The sequence below is a fragment of the Littorina saxatilis genome, linkage group LG8 (assembly GCF_037325665.1).
Source record: "Littorina saxatilis isolate snail1 linkage group LG8, US_GU_Lsax_2.0, whole genome shotgun sequence".
In the NCBI taxonomy this organism is placed as follows: domain Eukaryota; kingdom Metazoa; phylum Mollusca; class Gastropoda; order Littorinimorpha; family Littorinidae; genus Littorina; species Littorina saxatilis.
The window spans coordinates 68,584,315-68,603,173 of record NC_090252.1 but is presented as its reverse complement, the minus strand read 5'-3'; the positions used below and the strand labels follow the sequence as shown (position 1 = coordinate 68,603,173).

Below are 18,859 nucleotides of genomic sequence, written 5' to 3'. Positions count from 1 at the left end.
TAGAGAGATAGATGACAGTGTATTTTTCGCGTGGCTATAAATTGATTCGACCTTTGCACTTTTACAGTGAGGATAATTTACGGGTCCAATTTACGTTCTGTACACTGCGTTGACCTTCTAAAAATAGTACCAGTAACAGAACGCCGGGAATATCCGAAGACGCTCAGCGCAGTGGACAGCGCAGTGTAGTTTACAACTGAACGGGAAAGCCATACGAAGGAAGGGAGATAAACGCCAAACACTGGAGAAGATAAGGAAGAGTTACTTATAATGGTGAAATGAACACAAAAACGAAAATGAGTTCAGCGCTGCGCGCTGAGAGCACGTGTTGAAATATCTCATCGATGATATTGTGTCCGGGGTGTAGCTGAATACGGTGTCCAAATTTGAAAAAGATCCACCGAGAACTTTGGCGTTGTGATGTGGTGTAGCGGCTATGGTGTGTCGGTATGGGGGCCCGGGTAGCTGAGGTGGAACCAAAATCGGTTTGCGCTGCGCGCTGAGAGCACGTATTGAAATATCTCATGGACCAGATTTTGTGCAGGGTGTATCTGAATATGGACACCAAATTTGAAGTAGATCCATCGAGAACTTTGGCCGTGCATGGCGATCAATCACACACACACACACACACAGACACAAGTCGTATATATATATAGATACTAGAGGAATACCCGCTTCGCCGGGTAGCAAGAAGAGCCGAATACCCGGCTTGAGTGGCGCACCGTACGCCGGCTTCGCCGGGTCCGAACCATGGACCCGCCAAGCTTAGGTCCCTCCCAGATTCGTGGAATGGGAACGCCAAGCTTAGGTCCCTCCCAGATTCGTGGAATGGGAACAGCACGAAAATGATTCAGTGGCCATAATGCCATTCCTGATCATTATCATGTCGAGTCCCATACTTGCCGACGCCGCCCAATGTAACCGAGTGCCGAAAAACAACAATCACCTTTGGAGGCGAAGTCCACTCAAAACAGGATTGAGAAATTTAGAGCTTATCTCTAAGCCCTTTTCATTCTGTGATGGCTTCTCAGAGGAAGGCCAGAACGTACAGACTCAGAAAAGCAGCCATACCACATCACAAACAGAACTCTACAATCCACAGGTGTTTTCTACAGACACACACAAACACACACACGCACACACACACAGAGAAGCCGTATATATCTATGTGTATAAATATATAGAGATAGATGACAGTGTATTTTTCGCGTGGCTATAAATTGATTCGACCTTTGCACTTTTACAGTGAGGACAACTTACGGGTCAAAGGAAAGCGTTCTGGACACTGCGGTGACCTTCTAAAAATAGTAACAGAACGGGAATATCCGAAGATGCCCCTCATACCGTAGTGCATCATACGAAGGAAGGGAGGTAAACGCTGAAAACATGGAGAAGATAAGGAAAAGTTACTGGTAGTTGATCCCGAAAAAGAAAAAAAATCGGTTTGTGCTGCGCGCTGAGAGCACGTATTGAAATATCTCATCGACCAGATTGTGTCCCGGGTGAACGTGAATATGGCCACCAAATTTGAAACAGATCCATCGAGAACTTTGGCCGCGCATCGAACACAAAGAACAGACACACACACAGACAGACACAAGTCGTATATATATCAATCAATCAATCAATGACGCTTATATCGCGCATATTCCGTGGGTACAGTTCTAGGCGCTCCGCAGTGATGCCGTGTGAGATGAAATCTTATACGGCCAGTAGATTGCAGCCATTTCGGCGCATATTTACCTTTCACGGCCTATTATTCCAAGTCACACGGGTATAGGTAGACAATTATTAACTGTGCCTAAGCAATTTTGCCAGGAAAGACCCTTTTGTCAATCGTGGGATCTTTAACGTGCACACCCAATGTAGTGTACACGGGGGGAGGGTTCGGACACCGAAGAGAGTCTGCACACAAAGTTGACTCTGAAATAAATTTCCGCCGAACCTGGGATCGAACTCACGCTGACAGCGGCCAACTGAATACAAATCCAGCGCGCTACCAACTGTTAAAATTAATATTAAAAGTCCTACGGTTTTGAGCCATTAAGGACTTGAGTGTTTGTCCGCTTTCAAAAAGAGGAAAGAAAGAAACAAAAAATAAGGAGAGGAGGGCAGGGGGTGGGGTTGAGTTGATAATGCTCTGTGGAATTTGTTAAAATGAAAAGTAGTTAAGATGTTTCTTGGTAAGAATTATAAGTCTGTATTCTATATCTTGAATAACGGGCTTGTAATATTATTTTTATTTTATTTCAAATCGAGTTAAAAAGTGGAACCTTTCAGGATCACCAATAAAACCAAATAGATGAGCAAGTAAGAGGAACACGAACAATAAATCTCAAAACTTTTTACAAATAAAAGGATTAAGATGTAAGCCACGAAGGCCGTGGTAATAAAAACAATATGTACAGTTTGGCGACTAATGGGCCTTGGGTGAGGATATGTTGTCTAGAAGGTAGTCGCTGGAATCAGGAGGGATGGCGGGAGCCACTCGACCTCAAACTGAAACACGCTGATGTGATAATCTGGGCTTAGTTATACCCACAGCCCCATGTCCGAGTCCCTGACCAGTCGGCACAGCAGCAAGCTGTGTGACCAGCCTAGAGAACTGCTACTGCGCAGATAATCCTGGGGACTCAGACCATGGAGCTGCATATGGTCATATAAGGTTTTAAAGGTAATTCTATTTGTAGCGCATGGAGCGAAAATGTGTTGAAATGAATAGGGTTCTCCACAATGGCAGGACTTGTTAAAGATATGGAAGCGGCAGCCGCCGGCACGGAGGCGTCTGAAGATAGTGAGGAGGTTTGTTGGGAGATCGGGGTGTAGATCGTTCATAGCAATGGGTTGATAGGACAGAGATGTTACGTACTGACTTCGAATGAGTTTACGGATTTTACTGTAGAACTCGGTTACTGAGTAGCCGATGTTAGTGTTAGCTGGGCTAGATTCTGCCGCTTCTTTGGCAGCGACATCCGCCAGTTCATTTCCCCGGACCCCTACGTGAGAGGGGACCCAGAGAAATGATACGGATGTGCCGGATGAGATTAACTGGTGACATATAAAGAGGATTTCTCTTTGTAGCTCTGCCCGATTTGATGTGTTTCGATGCAGAGCTTGTAATGAAGAGCGCGAGTCAGAGCAGAAAACTACCGCACGCGGTGTGACTGGGAGGTCATTTATAAAAGTGCATGCCATGAGCAAGGCAAATAGCTCGGCTGAGAATATGGAGATGTCTTTATTAAGAGTATATTTCCTTGAGATTTTGAGATCTGGGATCACAAAGGCGCAGCCAACGCTGCCGTCTGCAAATTTGGATCCGTCAGTAAAGACTTTTAAATGCTCCGAGAATTTGTAGTTTAGGGTTTCTTTTGTAACAGTAGCTAGGTAGACGGGGTTATCTTTTTTGGTAGTATTATCTTCACTGTCGTATATGATAGTAGGGGTTTCCTCAAGCCAAGGCGGGTAGGAGGGCGGGGGGACCCTGGCCAGCTCACTGACCTTCACCCCGCTATCGGCTAGAATGCGGTTTACTGTGTCGGATAAGGGTAGCGTTTTGGCCAAGAGTTGAGTGCTATGTTTGGTGTTGGCCTCATAATTTTGGTGCTGAGGAAAAAAATCAGTCAGGACCTCGCAGGCAGAGTTCTCTACCGCGTGGGCTCTGACAGCATACTGAGCTGAACGGAGTTTTATCTCATCCACAAGGGGCAGCCACCCACACTCGCTGTAGACTCGACTCTTACTCGCTTGTTGGGAGAGTCCCAGAGCTATTTTGAGCGCCCTGCACTCTATAATAGCCAGTTTTTTCATGAGCGCCGGGCGCGTCGCGAAATAAGCTTCGCACCCGTAAAGGAGGCGGGAGCGAATTAATGCCCGCACTACCTCTGTGACACACTTACGTCCTCTGGCCCAGGATTGGGACGCCAGGTAGCGTATGATATAAAGATCCTTGTTGGCCTTATTGATCAGATGTTCGATATGACTGGTCCAGTTAAGTCGGGTATCGATGATAACGCCGAGGAACTTAACTTCTGAGCTCGGTTTGATAATATCACAACCTATCTTTATACTGCAGTTCCTGTACAGTTGTCTACGGGAGACAACAAGAAAGACTGTTTTATTTGAGGCTAGTTGGAAGCCGTTGGTGTACATATATTGACAGAGGTTGTCGATTTTAGTTTGGTAAGAAGATAAGTCAACAGTGTTGGTAACTCTGTTATGGCGTGGTCTATTAGTGTCTATTAAGGCGAGGTCGTCCGCATACAGAAGTACACTGGCACCGTCAACCTTAACAGAAGTAATGTCATAGAGCATGATGCTGAATAAGTTTGGCGCGATGATACTGCCCTGGGGAACCCCCATGTCCAGCGCATGGGTTTCGGACACCGAAGAGCCCACTCGGACAGACATCTTGCGATTGCTGATGAAGTTTTTGATGAATTGGTACATGTGGCCAGAGACACCGATTCTGCCGAGTTTTAGGAGTAGACGAGCATGCCAGACGCTGTCGTACGCAGATTTAATATCAAAGAAGGTTCCAAGAAGAGAATTATTACTATGTGCCAAGGTCTTTTTGATTTTTTCAGTGACGTGCACAATGTGGTCCGCACACGAACGACCTTGCCTAAAACCTGCCTGGCATGTAGGAATGATATTGTGTTTATTGAGGTGGAACTCCAGCCTCTGGTTCACCACACGCTCAAAGATCTTGCTGAGGTGGGGGGTTAGTGATATGGGGCGGTAACTGCCAGGTAGATTGCCCGGTTTTCCGCTCTTCAATACTGCTACTACTTGTGAGTCTGACCACGCTGCGGGGATAGTATCCTTTAACCAGCATAGGTTGAAAAACTGAGTGAGCAACTTAACAAAGTTAGGTGGTAGATGTTTTATCATGTGATATGATATTGGGTCTAAACCTGTGGATTTTTTTGGGTCTTTCACAGAAGAGATGGCGTTTTGGACTTCTTTTGCCTTAAACATGCAGTTTATAGGCAACTGGTTGTCATCTGGGGGGTATGTGAAACCCTTCTCCTGATCTAACCTATAATTGAGTCGTTCAGTATCTAGGGATTTTGATTGACTATTTTTGGCAAAAGTATCTGCTAATAGGTTTGCCTTTTCAGAGTCAGTTGTGGTCATTTTATCACCCGATAGTAGTGGCTTTTCTTTAGTTCTGTATCTACATTTAAATCTGCGGATTTTCTTCCAGATTTTGCCACAAACTGAGCTATATCCCCGCCAGATAAACCAGGGTAGATCTGTTTGTAAGGGGGGTGTTTTTAGAATTCAAGAGTGTAAATCGAGGTCGCAGAGCGCCCGAGACTGATCAAGGGGCATACACCACCCCCCCCCTCACCCCACCCACCCCACCCCCTCTCCTCAACCCAAGAAAAAAAAATCGCACGTGAAATCCAGTACACATTTTGAGCACATGTTTCTCTAAGCTATATGTCCACAACTGCAGACAGACAAAAAATGTTGTTTTTTCATTTATTTTTTTTATAAGAGTTTTGTCAGTTTTGGGGGGTACCGGGTGGACACATATGACCTTACAGAAAACACTGTAATTCGTAACGTCATCGTAACTGACATTTTTATCTTTAGAAAAGATCAATAAAACATTACTTTGTGTAGTTAAAAGAATGGAGAGTATTACTTTATTATAATACGGTAATTATCAATGTGCATGCCGAAAATTATCCAGGATTGGCAAGAGCGTACACAACAATTATCACTCAAAAACGCTGTAACACAAAATTGGCTCCACAGATCATAAACAAATTTGAACACAGCTAACTTCACTATATACCGTTGCAATACCTAAGAAAACCATAACGTGTTTCCTTATTGCTCACTCCACAATTATCCCCGCACCACCCCCATCCCCATATCTTGACTGACAAAAATTGATGAAAACATTCATTTGGTAGGGAGAAGTGTGCAGAGTTTCATAAAAATCTGTATAGTAGTTTTCTCTGAATCGCAATACAAACACAAACACCCAAACACTTGGTGCCTTTAGTGCACCGATACCCCCTGCCAACCCCTGCCCACCCCCCCCCCCCCCCCCCCCCCATCCAATACCAATGAAGATTTTTCCTTCTTACAAGACAATGTGTGATTTGGCACATTTTGCCTCAGTCTTTATCAAGAGCATGTCTACCCCACTTTGAAGCTGTTTGAGACTGCAGTAGTGTTCCTTACATCAAGGCGAGTGCACAATGGTGCATTTCTACCCCCCCCCCCCCCCCCGTAATGTTCACTTAAATATCAATCAATCAATAGATATTCAGTCACAGTTTAACTAACTCATTCACCCTCATCACTCACTCATCCAACACTGTTTGATGCACAGACTGCCTGCCTTCCGCACTGGGAAGCCGCTTCGCTTCGCAACAACAACAACAACAACACTGAAAACTCGCCGGGAAATACCCCCACCACACGTGTGCTTGTTTCTTCCGACTAATATCAATTTTGGGAAAAAAGGACAAAACTGGATGAAAAATTCTACGGCCCCAGCAATCTCATTACTCTGAAATGGGAACCCGAAGTGGCTGGTCCTCAGGTTTCGAAGTTGACCGATATTCCCGCTAAAGTGACCAAGATCCAAAGCCAGCCATCCATTAGAATGTAGGTCCGTGATTTATCTGTCACTATTTCTCAAAACTTCGCTTTCTCGCACTCAAGACGACATGCACAGACACAAAGACACACGGGCACACACACGCCCGCCCGCCTGCACGCACTCACACAACAAACAACACACACACATGAGGAAGGGATAATCACACATAGTGCGCCAGTGAGGTTAGAATGGTGAGGTGGGGTCTGAGGCTGGTAAGGGATTTGGGGGTAGGACCGACGAGAGGGCACGGATTCGGCGGTTCGCCGTGTCGAGTCAACTTCATATAGATCTGTGTAGGCGATCAACAGCCCCAGCCGATCTGGATCTGTTCAAGTCAAAAGTAAAGTCAAGGATACGAAGAAGTTTACCGAAAAACATCGATCCCAAGGACTCATGTTGTAACTTTTCAAAGCAGTTACATTCAATCAAAGCTCCATCCACATTAAACCGAACGGGAATCGTCGAAGATCCACGCAACTTCACTGCAATGTCGAAAACGAACTCATAATGTCACCGCAGATCTATAGTTGGTTTTGGTTTTGTGTCGCAGCAAAGAAACGAAGCAAATCTCCGGCTTTTATTTCACACTAAAAAACGTTCATTTAGCGGGTTATTAAAATATATTTCTTTGAGGTTGCAAGGCAATGGCATCGCTGAGATGTACTCCTTCACACACGAAACAGGTTAGAAATTTACTGCATTTGGGCGCTTTTTACGGCCAAAACAGAGTGAGCTTTTTGACGGGTTTATGGAAAAATCACTTCGGGGGCAGGTCTAAAATCCCGTGTACAGTGCCAAATCATACATCATTCAAAAGAGCAAAGTATGTTCTTTCTTCTAACATATGGGCTAAGGTAAGTCATAGATATAAATAGACAGTATCTGTCTATTATATCTGTAGGCAAGTGTATTCCATTCCTTCGATAGTCTCGTCATCTACACTTGCGTGAAAAATGCAATTTTGAGTCTGTTTTGCATAAAAGACCTGCGAGATGTGTAGAAGTCAAAACAACAACTTACAGTCCAGCCTCTCAGCTTTTGTTCCATTCACTTTGTTTGTCTGTACGTATAGAATGAAGGGTGCCCCAAAATGATTTGTAAGCACAACATTCGCATGCTTCAAAAACGCTATAAAAACTCGTCCACGTGCGTTTTAGATCTATTTACTTGGGTGACTAAAACTGTCGTACCTGCCAAAGGCCGCTTCGCGTAACAAAATGACTACCAGAGTCGCAAGGCTCGGGATATTTTTTACAAGAAAGATATATTTCGTTGTTCCGGTCCGAATGAATATGAAGATATGGCGAGTTGAAAACGCCGATTCTTTCGCCAGAAACACGTCTGCTTCCATACCGGAAAGAAGGAATGGACTGAGAGCTACTAGAAGCACGGCGCCGTGCGTACAATCGACCGAATGATGTTATTCACACAATACCATTTGGCGATCTCTAAAAAATCATTTAAAAACAAACTAGTTGACATGTAATGAAACTATTTACTGAAATCAAGAAGTATCTTAGTTCTAGCCGTGCATATTGGGCACCCCCTGTCGAATGCACACTGGACCGTGCGTATACGCCCTCTCAATCAAGGCAAGTAACTCAGTGAGTGAAAACATTAGCAAGAACCGCAACTTGAACACACTCGTAACACCACCAACCCAGGCGGGTTATCCAGATCCAGATCCAGATCCAAGGGAAGTAACTCAGTGAGTATAAACATTAGCAAGAACCGCAACCCGAACACACTCGTAACACCTTAAAGGTGGTCGTCTACATTTTTGCTTGTTGGCTCACGTAAGTGTAGCCTATGCGATCGTAACTTTGTCTGTCTGTGCGTGCGTGCGTGCGTGCGTCTGTGCGTGTGTATGTCTGTGGTAGAAACTCTAACATTTGAAGACGTCACATTACATTGACGTCACATTATGACGCAAGAGGGTCACGCGAAGGAAAGTCTCGGTCATTAATAGTTTTGAGCGCGCCGAGACTAGTTGGCAGTCGTGTCCTTGTAAGTAGGCTACATGCAGACAGACAGATCTAGATCTAGTGTCTCGCTTTCTTGCACAGTTTCACCTATGCTCTTTCTGTGTGTGTGTGTGTGTGTGTGTGTGTGTGTGTGTGTGTGTGTGTGTGTGTGTGTGTGTGTGTGTGTGTGTGTGTATGTGTGACGGAGTGAATGAGTTTGTGTTACTGTTTGTCGATTTCTTACGTGAGCCTTGAAGGCTTCGCCTCTTGTTTTTAATAATCTTATGGTTAGATTTCGATACAAAATTATGTCAAATGATGAATGAACCATGGGGAAATTTTTTTTATAGAAAACAAAATATATGTAAAAAAAAGATTTTATTTTTGGGTAGCGTGACTCACGCTTCCAATATTTTGTTTTCTGTTTGCTGAGAACATGTGCTTTGCCTAAAAATACTGACCAATCAAATTCATGTCACTATGCTTATAGCCACGCCCAAACTAGTGCAGCAACAGTTTGACACTGGAGCGCTGTCCAAGGTTTTTTTTTAAACGCACGAAATGCACGGGATTTGAGAGGAGTTTTGCGCTTGGCATTTTCCAAATAAAGATAACCTACTATGAGTACTACGCTGGAATACTACAATGAATTTTCAAACGGCTACACTGGCTTCGTCTTTCCTGATCAAAAGGGGGTGTATTGTTGACTTTTGTAGATAATAGACTCTGCATTTTAATGGTCAAATGGCGATTTCGGTATAAAAATGTAGACAAGGACCTTTAACTTGTTATTGAAATAGGGCGGGGATGTAGCTCAGTCGGTAGCGCGCTGGATTTGTATCCAGTTGGCCGCTGTCAGCGTGAGTTCGTCCCCACGTTCGGCGAGAGATTTATTTCTCAGAGTCAATTTTGTGTGCAGACTCTCCTCGGTGTCCGAACACCCCCGTGTGTACACGCAAGCACAAGACCAAGTGCGCACGAACAAATCCTGTAATCCATGTCAGAGTTCGGTGGGTTATAGAAACACGAAAATACCCAGCATGCTTCCTCCGAAAACGGCGTATGGCTGCCTAAATGGCGGGCAAAAAACCGGTCATACACGTAAAATTCCACTCGTGCTAAAAATAACACGAGTGTACGTGGGAGTTTCAGCCCACGAACGCAGAAGAAGAAGAAGAAGAAGTTATTGAAATAATGCCGTTTGGCTTTTCAAGAGTGTTTTGTCGATGAAAATGTAGCCTGACTAGTTACTACTTTGCACGACGAGCGGGTTGTCTGCCCTTACTGAGCTTACAGCTGACACGATAGAAGGATAGACGGATCGATGGTTTAAATGTATGGATATATAGATAATGCGTTTATCAAGACTTTAGTGGCTTCACTGGTACTAGTACTGCGCATGTAAAACCCGCTTTCTGCTTAAAGGTAGGTATGGGACATGCCTGCGTTGTATGTTTCCTTTTAATGTTATTTTCATTGATGTCCTTTGATATACTTTCCACACGCAGTTATCAACGTCAGAGGCAACTCTAACACCGTATGATGACAGTAGAAGGAACATATCCCACAACAACGTGTCATGTCAACTAAACGCAGTACTGAGTAACTACACAGAAGGAAACAACACCATATCTGTGGCACTAAATTCAAACTACGGACCTGTTACTGCTGGTAACGTTATCATAGGTAAGTAACTCTTTATTGGGAAGTCCTACAGAAGCTTACTACAGGAAGCTCACTTTTCCATGATCCGCTAACTTCAGCCAATACTTGCAATAACCACCTAGACTTGGTGTGTTACATCTACGTAATGTCACCATCAAGGACAGGGTGGCCGAGTGGTAACGCACTTGCGCCCGGAAGCGAGAGGTTGCGAGTTCGACCCTGGATCAGGGCGTTAGCAATTTTCTCCCCCCCTTTCCTAACCTAGGTGGTGGGTTCAAGTGCTAGTCTTTCGGATGAGACGAAAAACCGAGGTCCCTTCGTGTACACTACATTGGGGTGTGCACGTTAAAGATCCCACGATTGACAAAAGGGTCTTTCCTGGCAACATTGTATAGGCATAGATAAAAATGTCCACCAAAATACCCGTGTGACTTGGAATAATAGGCCGTGAAAAGTAGGATATGCGCCGAAATGGCTGCGATCTGCTGGCCGATGTGAATGCGTGATGTATTGTGTAAAAAAATTCCATCTCACACGGCATAAATAAATCCCTGCGCCTTGAATATGTGCGCGATATAAATTGCATAAAAAAAAATCTAAAAAAAAATCCCTGCGCTTAGAACTGTACCCACGGAATACGCGCGATATAAGCCTCATATTGATTGATTGATTGATGTGCATGATTATTTCCAATAACCCTTTAAAGGTTTCATCTAACTGTCTGTAATCTGCTGCAGCTTCCGTCCTATGGTATGCATCAGTTCATCTTCCAATTGTCCGGGACATAAAAGTACCATCCATGTTACCACCTGTTACCATGCTTCACTTTTCAAGTCCTAACATGTAATGTCAATAGATAGACGTTTGATCTGTCATTTACTTCTGTGCAGAGCAACCAGGTCCACTAATGGTAGACACGTCTGCATGTGTGATGTCCGTGACGGAAGGAAGTACTGTGACATGCACGTGCAAGTACACAGGAGGCCGTCATGGTAATCCTCCTGGAAGAGTTTCGTGGACAGACAACACAGGTTCTGCTGTCCTGGCACTACCTGACCTCCAACAGAACCTCAGTGGTGTTGTGCACGTGTGTCGTTCACTATGGGGACCACAAGATGAGGTGTTCGGCACGCTTAACTACTCCATTACTGTGAGCGGTAGGTAAACAGAACACACGCATACACACACACACACACACACACACACACACACACACACACACACACACACACACACACACACACACACACACACACACACTACTGGGATAACAGAGAACAATTAACTTGGCGTATCAAGACTTTGATCCAAAAGGAATTCACAAACTAGTCTTTTACTTCATTAAAAAGTCTTTACAGCATACACTAGCATTTACCAACATCATGGTCTGAGTAGGTAACGTCAAATACACTGAATATTCTGTATACGCCACTAAAGTTTGGACACTAGAGAGATGTAATGCATTCTAATACATACTGACAAAGACATATTACTCTCTCTCAATAAGCTCAATTCATCCAAGAACAAGCTACTGGATTGCCAGTGGCAGCCGTGGCAGGAAGCGCAGTTGGATTTGTCTTCATTGTGGCCGTCGTCATTGGCATCGCTGTGATCCTCAAGCGTAGAAGTGAGTTAAACAAAATAAATGTTAATGCTGGAATGGTCTAGAAAAGATTTTACATAAGAAAACGTTTGAGATAGTTATACCTATCTGTTTGCGTGCGCAATAGATTTGCCGTTGCTATCGTTGGGGGCATCAAACGTAGGAGTAAGTGTTTAATCAAATGTTAATGCAGAAATGGTCTTAGAAAATGTTTACAGAATAAAACAATAATGTGCGGTTCACACCTATCTGTTAGCATGCACAATAGCCTTGTGGATAAAATTCAGCTCACCATGTGAATCCAGGCCACGCCTGGTTGGTGAAGGGTGCAGATTGTTCTGATCACTCCCTTTGGCCTGATCTCGTGCACTTCTTCTGTGCACACACGTACGAGACCAAATACGCTAAAAACAAAAATCATGTAATACATGTCAGAGTTTGGTGGGCTATTGTAATACGAACGATATCAAGCACGTCTCACCCAGAAATGAGTGTAGCTGCCTACATAGAGGGGGAACACGGTCATACGTGTAACATTCCAATCATGCCAAAGCACAGTTGCAGCCCTTGCATGCAAAAGAGGAAACACATACCAACATGACAATGTGCAATTGTATTTTCTTAAAATGTACCGGGAACGTAGCTTTCCCCTGATTATTTTAATCTGCTATTTTGAATAAAATGTAATACAAACGTGTGATGTGCGTGTTAACATAGGTTGTTGCTCCAAGGCTGTTTGTTTAAGATCGTGCATGCTGTTAGACTGGCAATTGAGTCCATTCGCTGCTTCATTTCATCGCCAAGGCATGCACCGAAGCTGTTTCATTTCATCGCCAAGGCATGCACCAAAGCTGTTTCATTTCATCGCCAAGGCATGCACCAAAGCTGTTTCATTTCATCGCCAAATCATGCACCAAAGCTGTTTCATTTCATCGCAAGGCATGCACCAAAGCTGTTTCATTTCATCGCAAGGCATGCACCAAAGCTGTTTCATTTCATCGCCAAGGCATGTACCAAAGATGTTTCATTTCATCGCTAAGGCATGCACCAAAGCTGTTTCATTTCATCGCAAGCCACGTACCAAAGCTGTTTCATTTCATCGCAAGGCATGTACCAAAGCTGTTTCATTTCATCGCAAGGCATGCACCAAAGTGATATATGCCAATCTGATATTCCAGGGTCCAAAGGAACAACAAAAACAGAAAGTCAGGATTCAGTGCCAACTGATGATGGTACGTCTTTACCCGCTTTACCTTCTTGTACTTTGTATTGTTTTTGTTTGTTTCATTTCTATCCCTCCATCTGTCTTCTACTTTGTTTGTGTTGGTAGCTGGTGTTTCAAAGAATTCCCTTCAGATATCACCCATCCCTTTTTTCCTCACTATGATTAACTTATGTGACTTCAGTGCTCAATACTCAAGGATCTTCAATTGTTACAGACTGTGCAGGCAGATATTCTCATTGCAACGGCTATAACTGTGCTGAGTTCGTGTTCACACCTACTTCAAAATCCACAGCCAGCTAAATACCGAAAATTACTTGGAAACATTTACAAGGAAACATATTAGGCTAATATTAGTTTCGCTTTTTTTATTTTCCAAGTTGTCTTAAGAAAGTTAGCAGTCATAGAATTGTGAGCCGCACGAGTGACCTAAGGAATGTTTTGAGATAAAGAGAGCAAACCGTTTATTGTTGCATACTGTCCCATACACTCCCTTTTTTCAGAATTTGAAGAGCACATCAACGAATTCTATCAAAGCGCAGACGACACAGATGTTTCAAGACACAGCCCACCAAACTCTCCAGCACCCCTATCATTAGCCAACCCTTCTGTCGACCCGCAAGGAGCAGGATCAGATGGTCCCCAAAACCACGTGTATGCACAGGTCAACAAGGAGAAGAAGAAGAAGCTTGATGTTAGCGAAGAGCAGCCAGGAACAACCCACGATGTGAAACAACACGCCCAGGGAGGGAAGACACAGAAGCATGCAGACAAGGGAGAGAACCAAGGACCATCGTCAGAAGAGCAAGGTAGATGAAGTCAAATAGACTAATCATTAGACATAAGCTATGGATGTTCAGTTTAAAAAAAAGTAAATTGTTTTAATATAGATAAACAACGAGTTATATACAAAGAAAACAAACACACTTTTGAAGGGAGGATTGAGACAAAAGAGAGGTGATACAATCAACAACAACAACAACAACATCAACATCAACAACATCAACAACACAATTAATTACTACATTAGTGAAAGGACAAGGTTGGATATCACCATCTTAGCTATGTACGAGTACAAACACTCAGTTATTAACTTGTGTTAGTTAGGGTCACCTGGAGGTATTCATTTTGATGATAGATTAATGTAACCTCACATTAAAATACGGCATAAAATGGGCGGGGGGAAATCACCAGAGTCGTTGAAATGCTTCCTACATACAATGTATCACTCACAAGGTATTCATACTTAAGACAAAATATACCAATAAACATGCACAAATCAATTGACAAAAACGGTTACACAATTGTAAATTATTTTCCAGGTGCTGTTTACACGGAATGTGTGTCTGACTCCAAGATCGACAACTCTGTCACCAATGTGTACATGAACGTGGACGAGTCACCTCCCCGTCCCACTGATCAGGTCTGTCTGTGAAAATACTTTTAAAAAAAAAGGATAGTTTATTACTAAAGTGCTATGTACCCTAATCAATTAGCAAGTACAGAGACTTTTAAATGAAAATGAAATATCTAATTATCATCAACAATTCAGCGATTATGTAGCCCTACGACAATATGTCTGTTGTGGTAGACTCGTCAGGGGAAACATAAGCAGGTATTTCAAAGATGAAAAAAAGTTGATTAACACCAACATTTTGGATACATAGCAATAATACTAAAATAGAGAAATGATTCTAGGATTCCTTCAGTATGATGATAACTCATAAAGAAGAAAGATACACATATGTTATGGTCCTCACTTTGTTCATTGTATTGCAGGACACCCAGGCAGCAAAGAAAGACAGCGGCAATGTAGCCTTGCACGAACCCGACCCGAACACATACTACAACACAGACACGACCCGACACCAGGGAGACTACACAAATGTGCAGCCAGAGCTACATGAAGCAGAGGGGATGACGAAGACAGCTAAATCTGCTGACGATTACCGCCATTTGTAATTTTCTCGACCCGAACAATTGGAAGAAAACCCCAACTATAATCATCTTAAGGATCTCTAGAACTCTTTGTTACAAAAACACATTTGTGGTCGTCATTACCATGTCAGGCAATAACTTTGTAGTGTGTTGTAATATACTGAGAGGAGGAAAACGTCTTACCAACCCGCCACAAGGCCGCTTACCATTATACGCGTGAAAACTAAGACTTGAACTGCCAACATAACTGCTACGTGCCCGGATCAGTTTTTGAATCGATAATTTGTTGACTCGTTATTTTTCCCGTTCGTATTTGTGTTTTGTACGTTTTCATGATATCATCATTACATGTAGTCGCGGTGTTGCCTATAGGGCAATCAATTTTCACAAAGCCGATGTTACTACAAACAAAAATTAAATGGGTAATTCCGCGGCTGGGGATATTATCCCACTGGAAGTACTCAATATATATGCAACGTGCCTTTTTATTTTATTATTTCGATTCATTTCCTAATCCAAAACGTTTGGAATGAAGCAAATGAATAAAATACAAGAATTACGAGTACAGAAAACAATAAAAATAAAATTGCCATCGAAGCGAGTAGAACTCGGGGCCACAAAAGTAAGAACTAGCGCATGATCGAGCGCGATACCAGCTGAGCTATTCTGTCGCACTCTAGGCGAGGGAGATTTTAACTTCAAATATTACACTTGAGTTCTCGAGCGTGGCGACAACTGACTCGAGTTTCCGAGTCTCTCCGTTCGTGTTTGTGTACTGTTCTCCATATCTCACTGTTCGGGGCTAGTTCAGTTTATAACTGACCGTACGCTACCGGTCACTTCGTATAAGTTTTGAAAGCAATATGAAGAAGCGATAATGTCAAGCGTGACCGACATTATTGATACGAAATGCATTGACCAATCGCCTAAAGACGCTGACGTCATTGCATGAAAAATACCCCAAACCCTATATTCTCGATGACATACTAAGGAGTTAGTTCGGGAGAACAACAATCTATGGACGGTTTATTATATAAAGGGAAGCAAGCGGTTAAAAACGGGCGTCGATAGAGCCAATGAACAGGGATGGGAACTTGTAGTATTTTATCCACTTGTGATTTTATATAACTGGTTCGAATTTTGCACGTGTGAACATCTAAACATGTGATCGAGCAATACAATAAATAACAACACGGCTTAAAGTATTGACAGTCAATTACTGTGAGAACTCTATATCATTTCTATGTAAATAACAAATACTTACAAATCGTTCATACTAGATTGCATCACATTTTAAGACAGTGTTTTGCTCTTTTGTTAATTTCTGCGTTGTTTGTTTGTATGTTAGTTTGTTCGCTTAATTGCTTGTATGTTTGTTAGTTGTATCAATTATGCAAACATTGTTTAAAACGCTTGTAGTTGCAGAGACCTGCTTTGTTTATCCCGTGTCCCTGAATTGAAAAGTCGTTTCCTTTTTACATCATTATCATCCAGTTGCAGATAGTGCGGCGTATATTTACTTTCAGCAGAGTGTTTTGTCGTGTATTTGTTTTTGTTTTTCTCTAGCAAATGTTTATTTCCAATATGAAATAAGATCATAAAACTGCACATTATGCTATGTATGAAGCTACACGCTTAGTGCTATTAGCAAAGTCATTAAAATCCATAACAGTATCCAAAGGAGGACGATAATGAAAAGTGCAGGAAACATCAAGAGAATATCGTAACAGATATCTGGAAATAATACAAATCGTATTCTTTTTTGGTGAATCGCTGACTATGTAGTATCTTTTACTCAAGCTCATCTCAGCAAGTATGATCATGTATATTTATTTTTCAAATTAGTAAAATGACAAACAATGCGCAAAGATGTTTTTCTGGCGTAGTTGTGTGTGTGTGTGTGTGTGTGTGTGTGTGTGTGTGTGTGTGTGTGTGTGTGTGTGTGTGTGTGTGTGTGTGCGTGTGTGTGCGTGTGTGTGTTTAACCTTCGCCGTAGGTCGCTAAAAACATTCTTTGCAGCACGTCTTGAGTACCCATGTAACCATACTTCCCAAAGAAGGAAAAACATGCACGGGTAAACAAAAAAAGAAAAAAATACAGAAATCAGGCTTTTCATTGAATTAGATTATCAAACTAAATATATTTCCGATTTTGTACTTACATTTATCTTTTACGTGTTGTGTAATCACCAAGTTAATTCTTTCCTGAAATAAACAGGAACCATAACTCAGCTTTTATTTTGACATCGAACCCACAATTATCTCCCTTACACTGTTAGAAGTATGGTTACATAGTGTCTCACGACGTGCTGCGAAGATAGTCGATGTTTGACCTTTGTTTATTTAATTACCTGTCAATCAATTTTAATGCGGGTTTAGGAGATAATATATTGTTAGGTGTTTGATGCATTTCCAAAAGCTCATTACAGAATTCTACCTAGTTTTCGAGATATTCGCAATTAAAGTCCGGACTGTTACTAAAGTACTCACGACCTACGGCGAAGGATATGTATAGGTTACAACACGAGTGGTTTTTTATATGGCTTGTATTTCAGTCAAGACCCAGCGGATGAATATCATCGGGAGACACGAGCCTTTGGCGAGTGGCTCTCGATTGATATTCCCGCTGGGTCTTGACTGAAATACAAGCCATATAAAAAACCACGAGTGTTGTAATCTGTATATCCCATTCTACCATCAAACACAAAGTGTAGACTACTAGCGGCACTTTTGCGATCTGTGGAGTGTGAAACAGTGTTTTCAGCGAGACATGGCCTTTTTGCAACCTTAAACTAAGTGACCGTCGCTGAAAAAATAAAACGAATGAGTGCATCTATAAGTACGCGGTAACACTACTTTCAGACCGTTTAAAAGCGTTAAGTAAAGGTTCATAAGTTGCAAGAAAGTAATGAAGTCGTATAGAAATCCATTTAGTTGAAGCGCACAATTCTTTTGCGTTTCAGGTCGGCGGAACGGGGAAACCGGTTTGGCCCCCATTTGGCTTACTCGACTCGATTCAGAATCGATTCCACGTTGTTTTTTTCGAACGCATTATTATACAATTAGTCTTATTGACAGAGAAGCAAATTTTAGGGAACACATATGTAGATTTAACCATTTGCTCCCTATTTGAAATGTATCTACATGATAAACTGTTTTGCGAGTGTGTTTGCATGAACCTAAACTGGTATTGATGCGATGAAAACAGGACCCAAGTCTGTCACCGCCGCTTGATTGCATTTTGAAAGAATATGACTGGATTACGGAAAAATACACACATGTTAAGTTCTTAGATACCTTCATCGCCAATGTGGACTTACTGCAGAGCCAGGCAAAAGAGTAGACTTGCTCGCAAAACACGTGAAACAGCTGATGATAGCGAAGCCCAACCGTGCCAGGTAAGGACGGTCTGACAGATTCTCAAAAGTCGTCTGCTAACGAAGCAAGGGGAGGGTACTCGTGTTTTTGTTTTGGTTCGCTAGCATCTGGTTATCTTGTAAGTTGAATGTTCGTTTTTTCCCACCTGCATTGCTTTCATAATGAAAGAAACGTTTGCTTATTGCATCTCATACATCAGATCAATTCTGAGATTCATTTTTGCGTGCAACTGATATGGTTTTCTGAGCCGTGCAATACGATTTTGGAACTTCATACAAATGTGTCACATTGTTCGGCGCGAGGTCAAAGGTCGGGAGCAAAGTAGTTCTTCGCCCAAATCGGAATCTGCACTATCATATATTTTTTTGAGTCCATGATGTATTTATTGAGCTATAAAAATACAACATATATACCCATACTGAAGTAACAGAGACAAAGAAGGGAGGTCATGGGATATATATA

At 42.5% G+C, this 18,859-nt stretch overlaps 1 protein-coding gene across 3 annotated transcripts in view; it reads left to right on the top strand.

Annotated features, from left to right (window-relative positions):
- Positions 1 to 16,882, top strand: part of LOC138974241 (uncharacterized) — a 48,207-nt gene extending 31,325 nt beyond the window's left edge. For 2 of the 3 annotated variants that reach the window (XM_070346966.1, XM_070346969.1), the window contains 7 exons: positions 10,101 to 10,278; positions 11,148 to 11,414; positions 11,765 to 11,884; positions 13,039 to 13,092; positions 13,586 to 13,891; positions 14,405 to 14,505; positions 14,862 to 16,882. In XM_070346966.1, coding sequence (XP_070203067.1) covers positions 10,101 to 10,278; positions 11,148 to 11,414; positions 11,765 to 11,884; positions 13,039 to 13,092; positions 13,586 to 13,891; positions 14,405 to 14,505; positions 14,862 to 15,044 — 1,209 coding nt within the window. In that variant the 3' untranslated portion in view covers positions 15,045 to 16,882. The remainder of the gene's footprint in view (positions 1 to 10,100; positions 10,279 to 11,147; positions 11,415 to 11,764; positions 11,885 to 13,038; positions 13,093 to 13,585; positions 13,892 to 14,404; positions 14,506 to 14,861) is intronic. The other variant, XM_070346968.1, reaches the window with a different exon arrangement.
- The last annotated feature ends 1,977 nt before the right edge of the window (positions 16,883 to 18,859 follow it).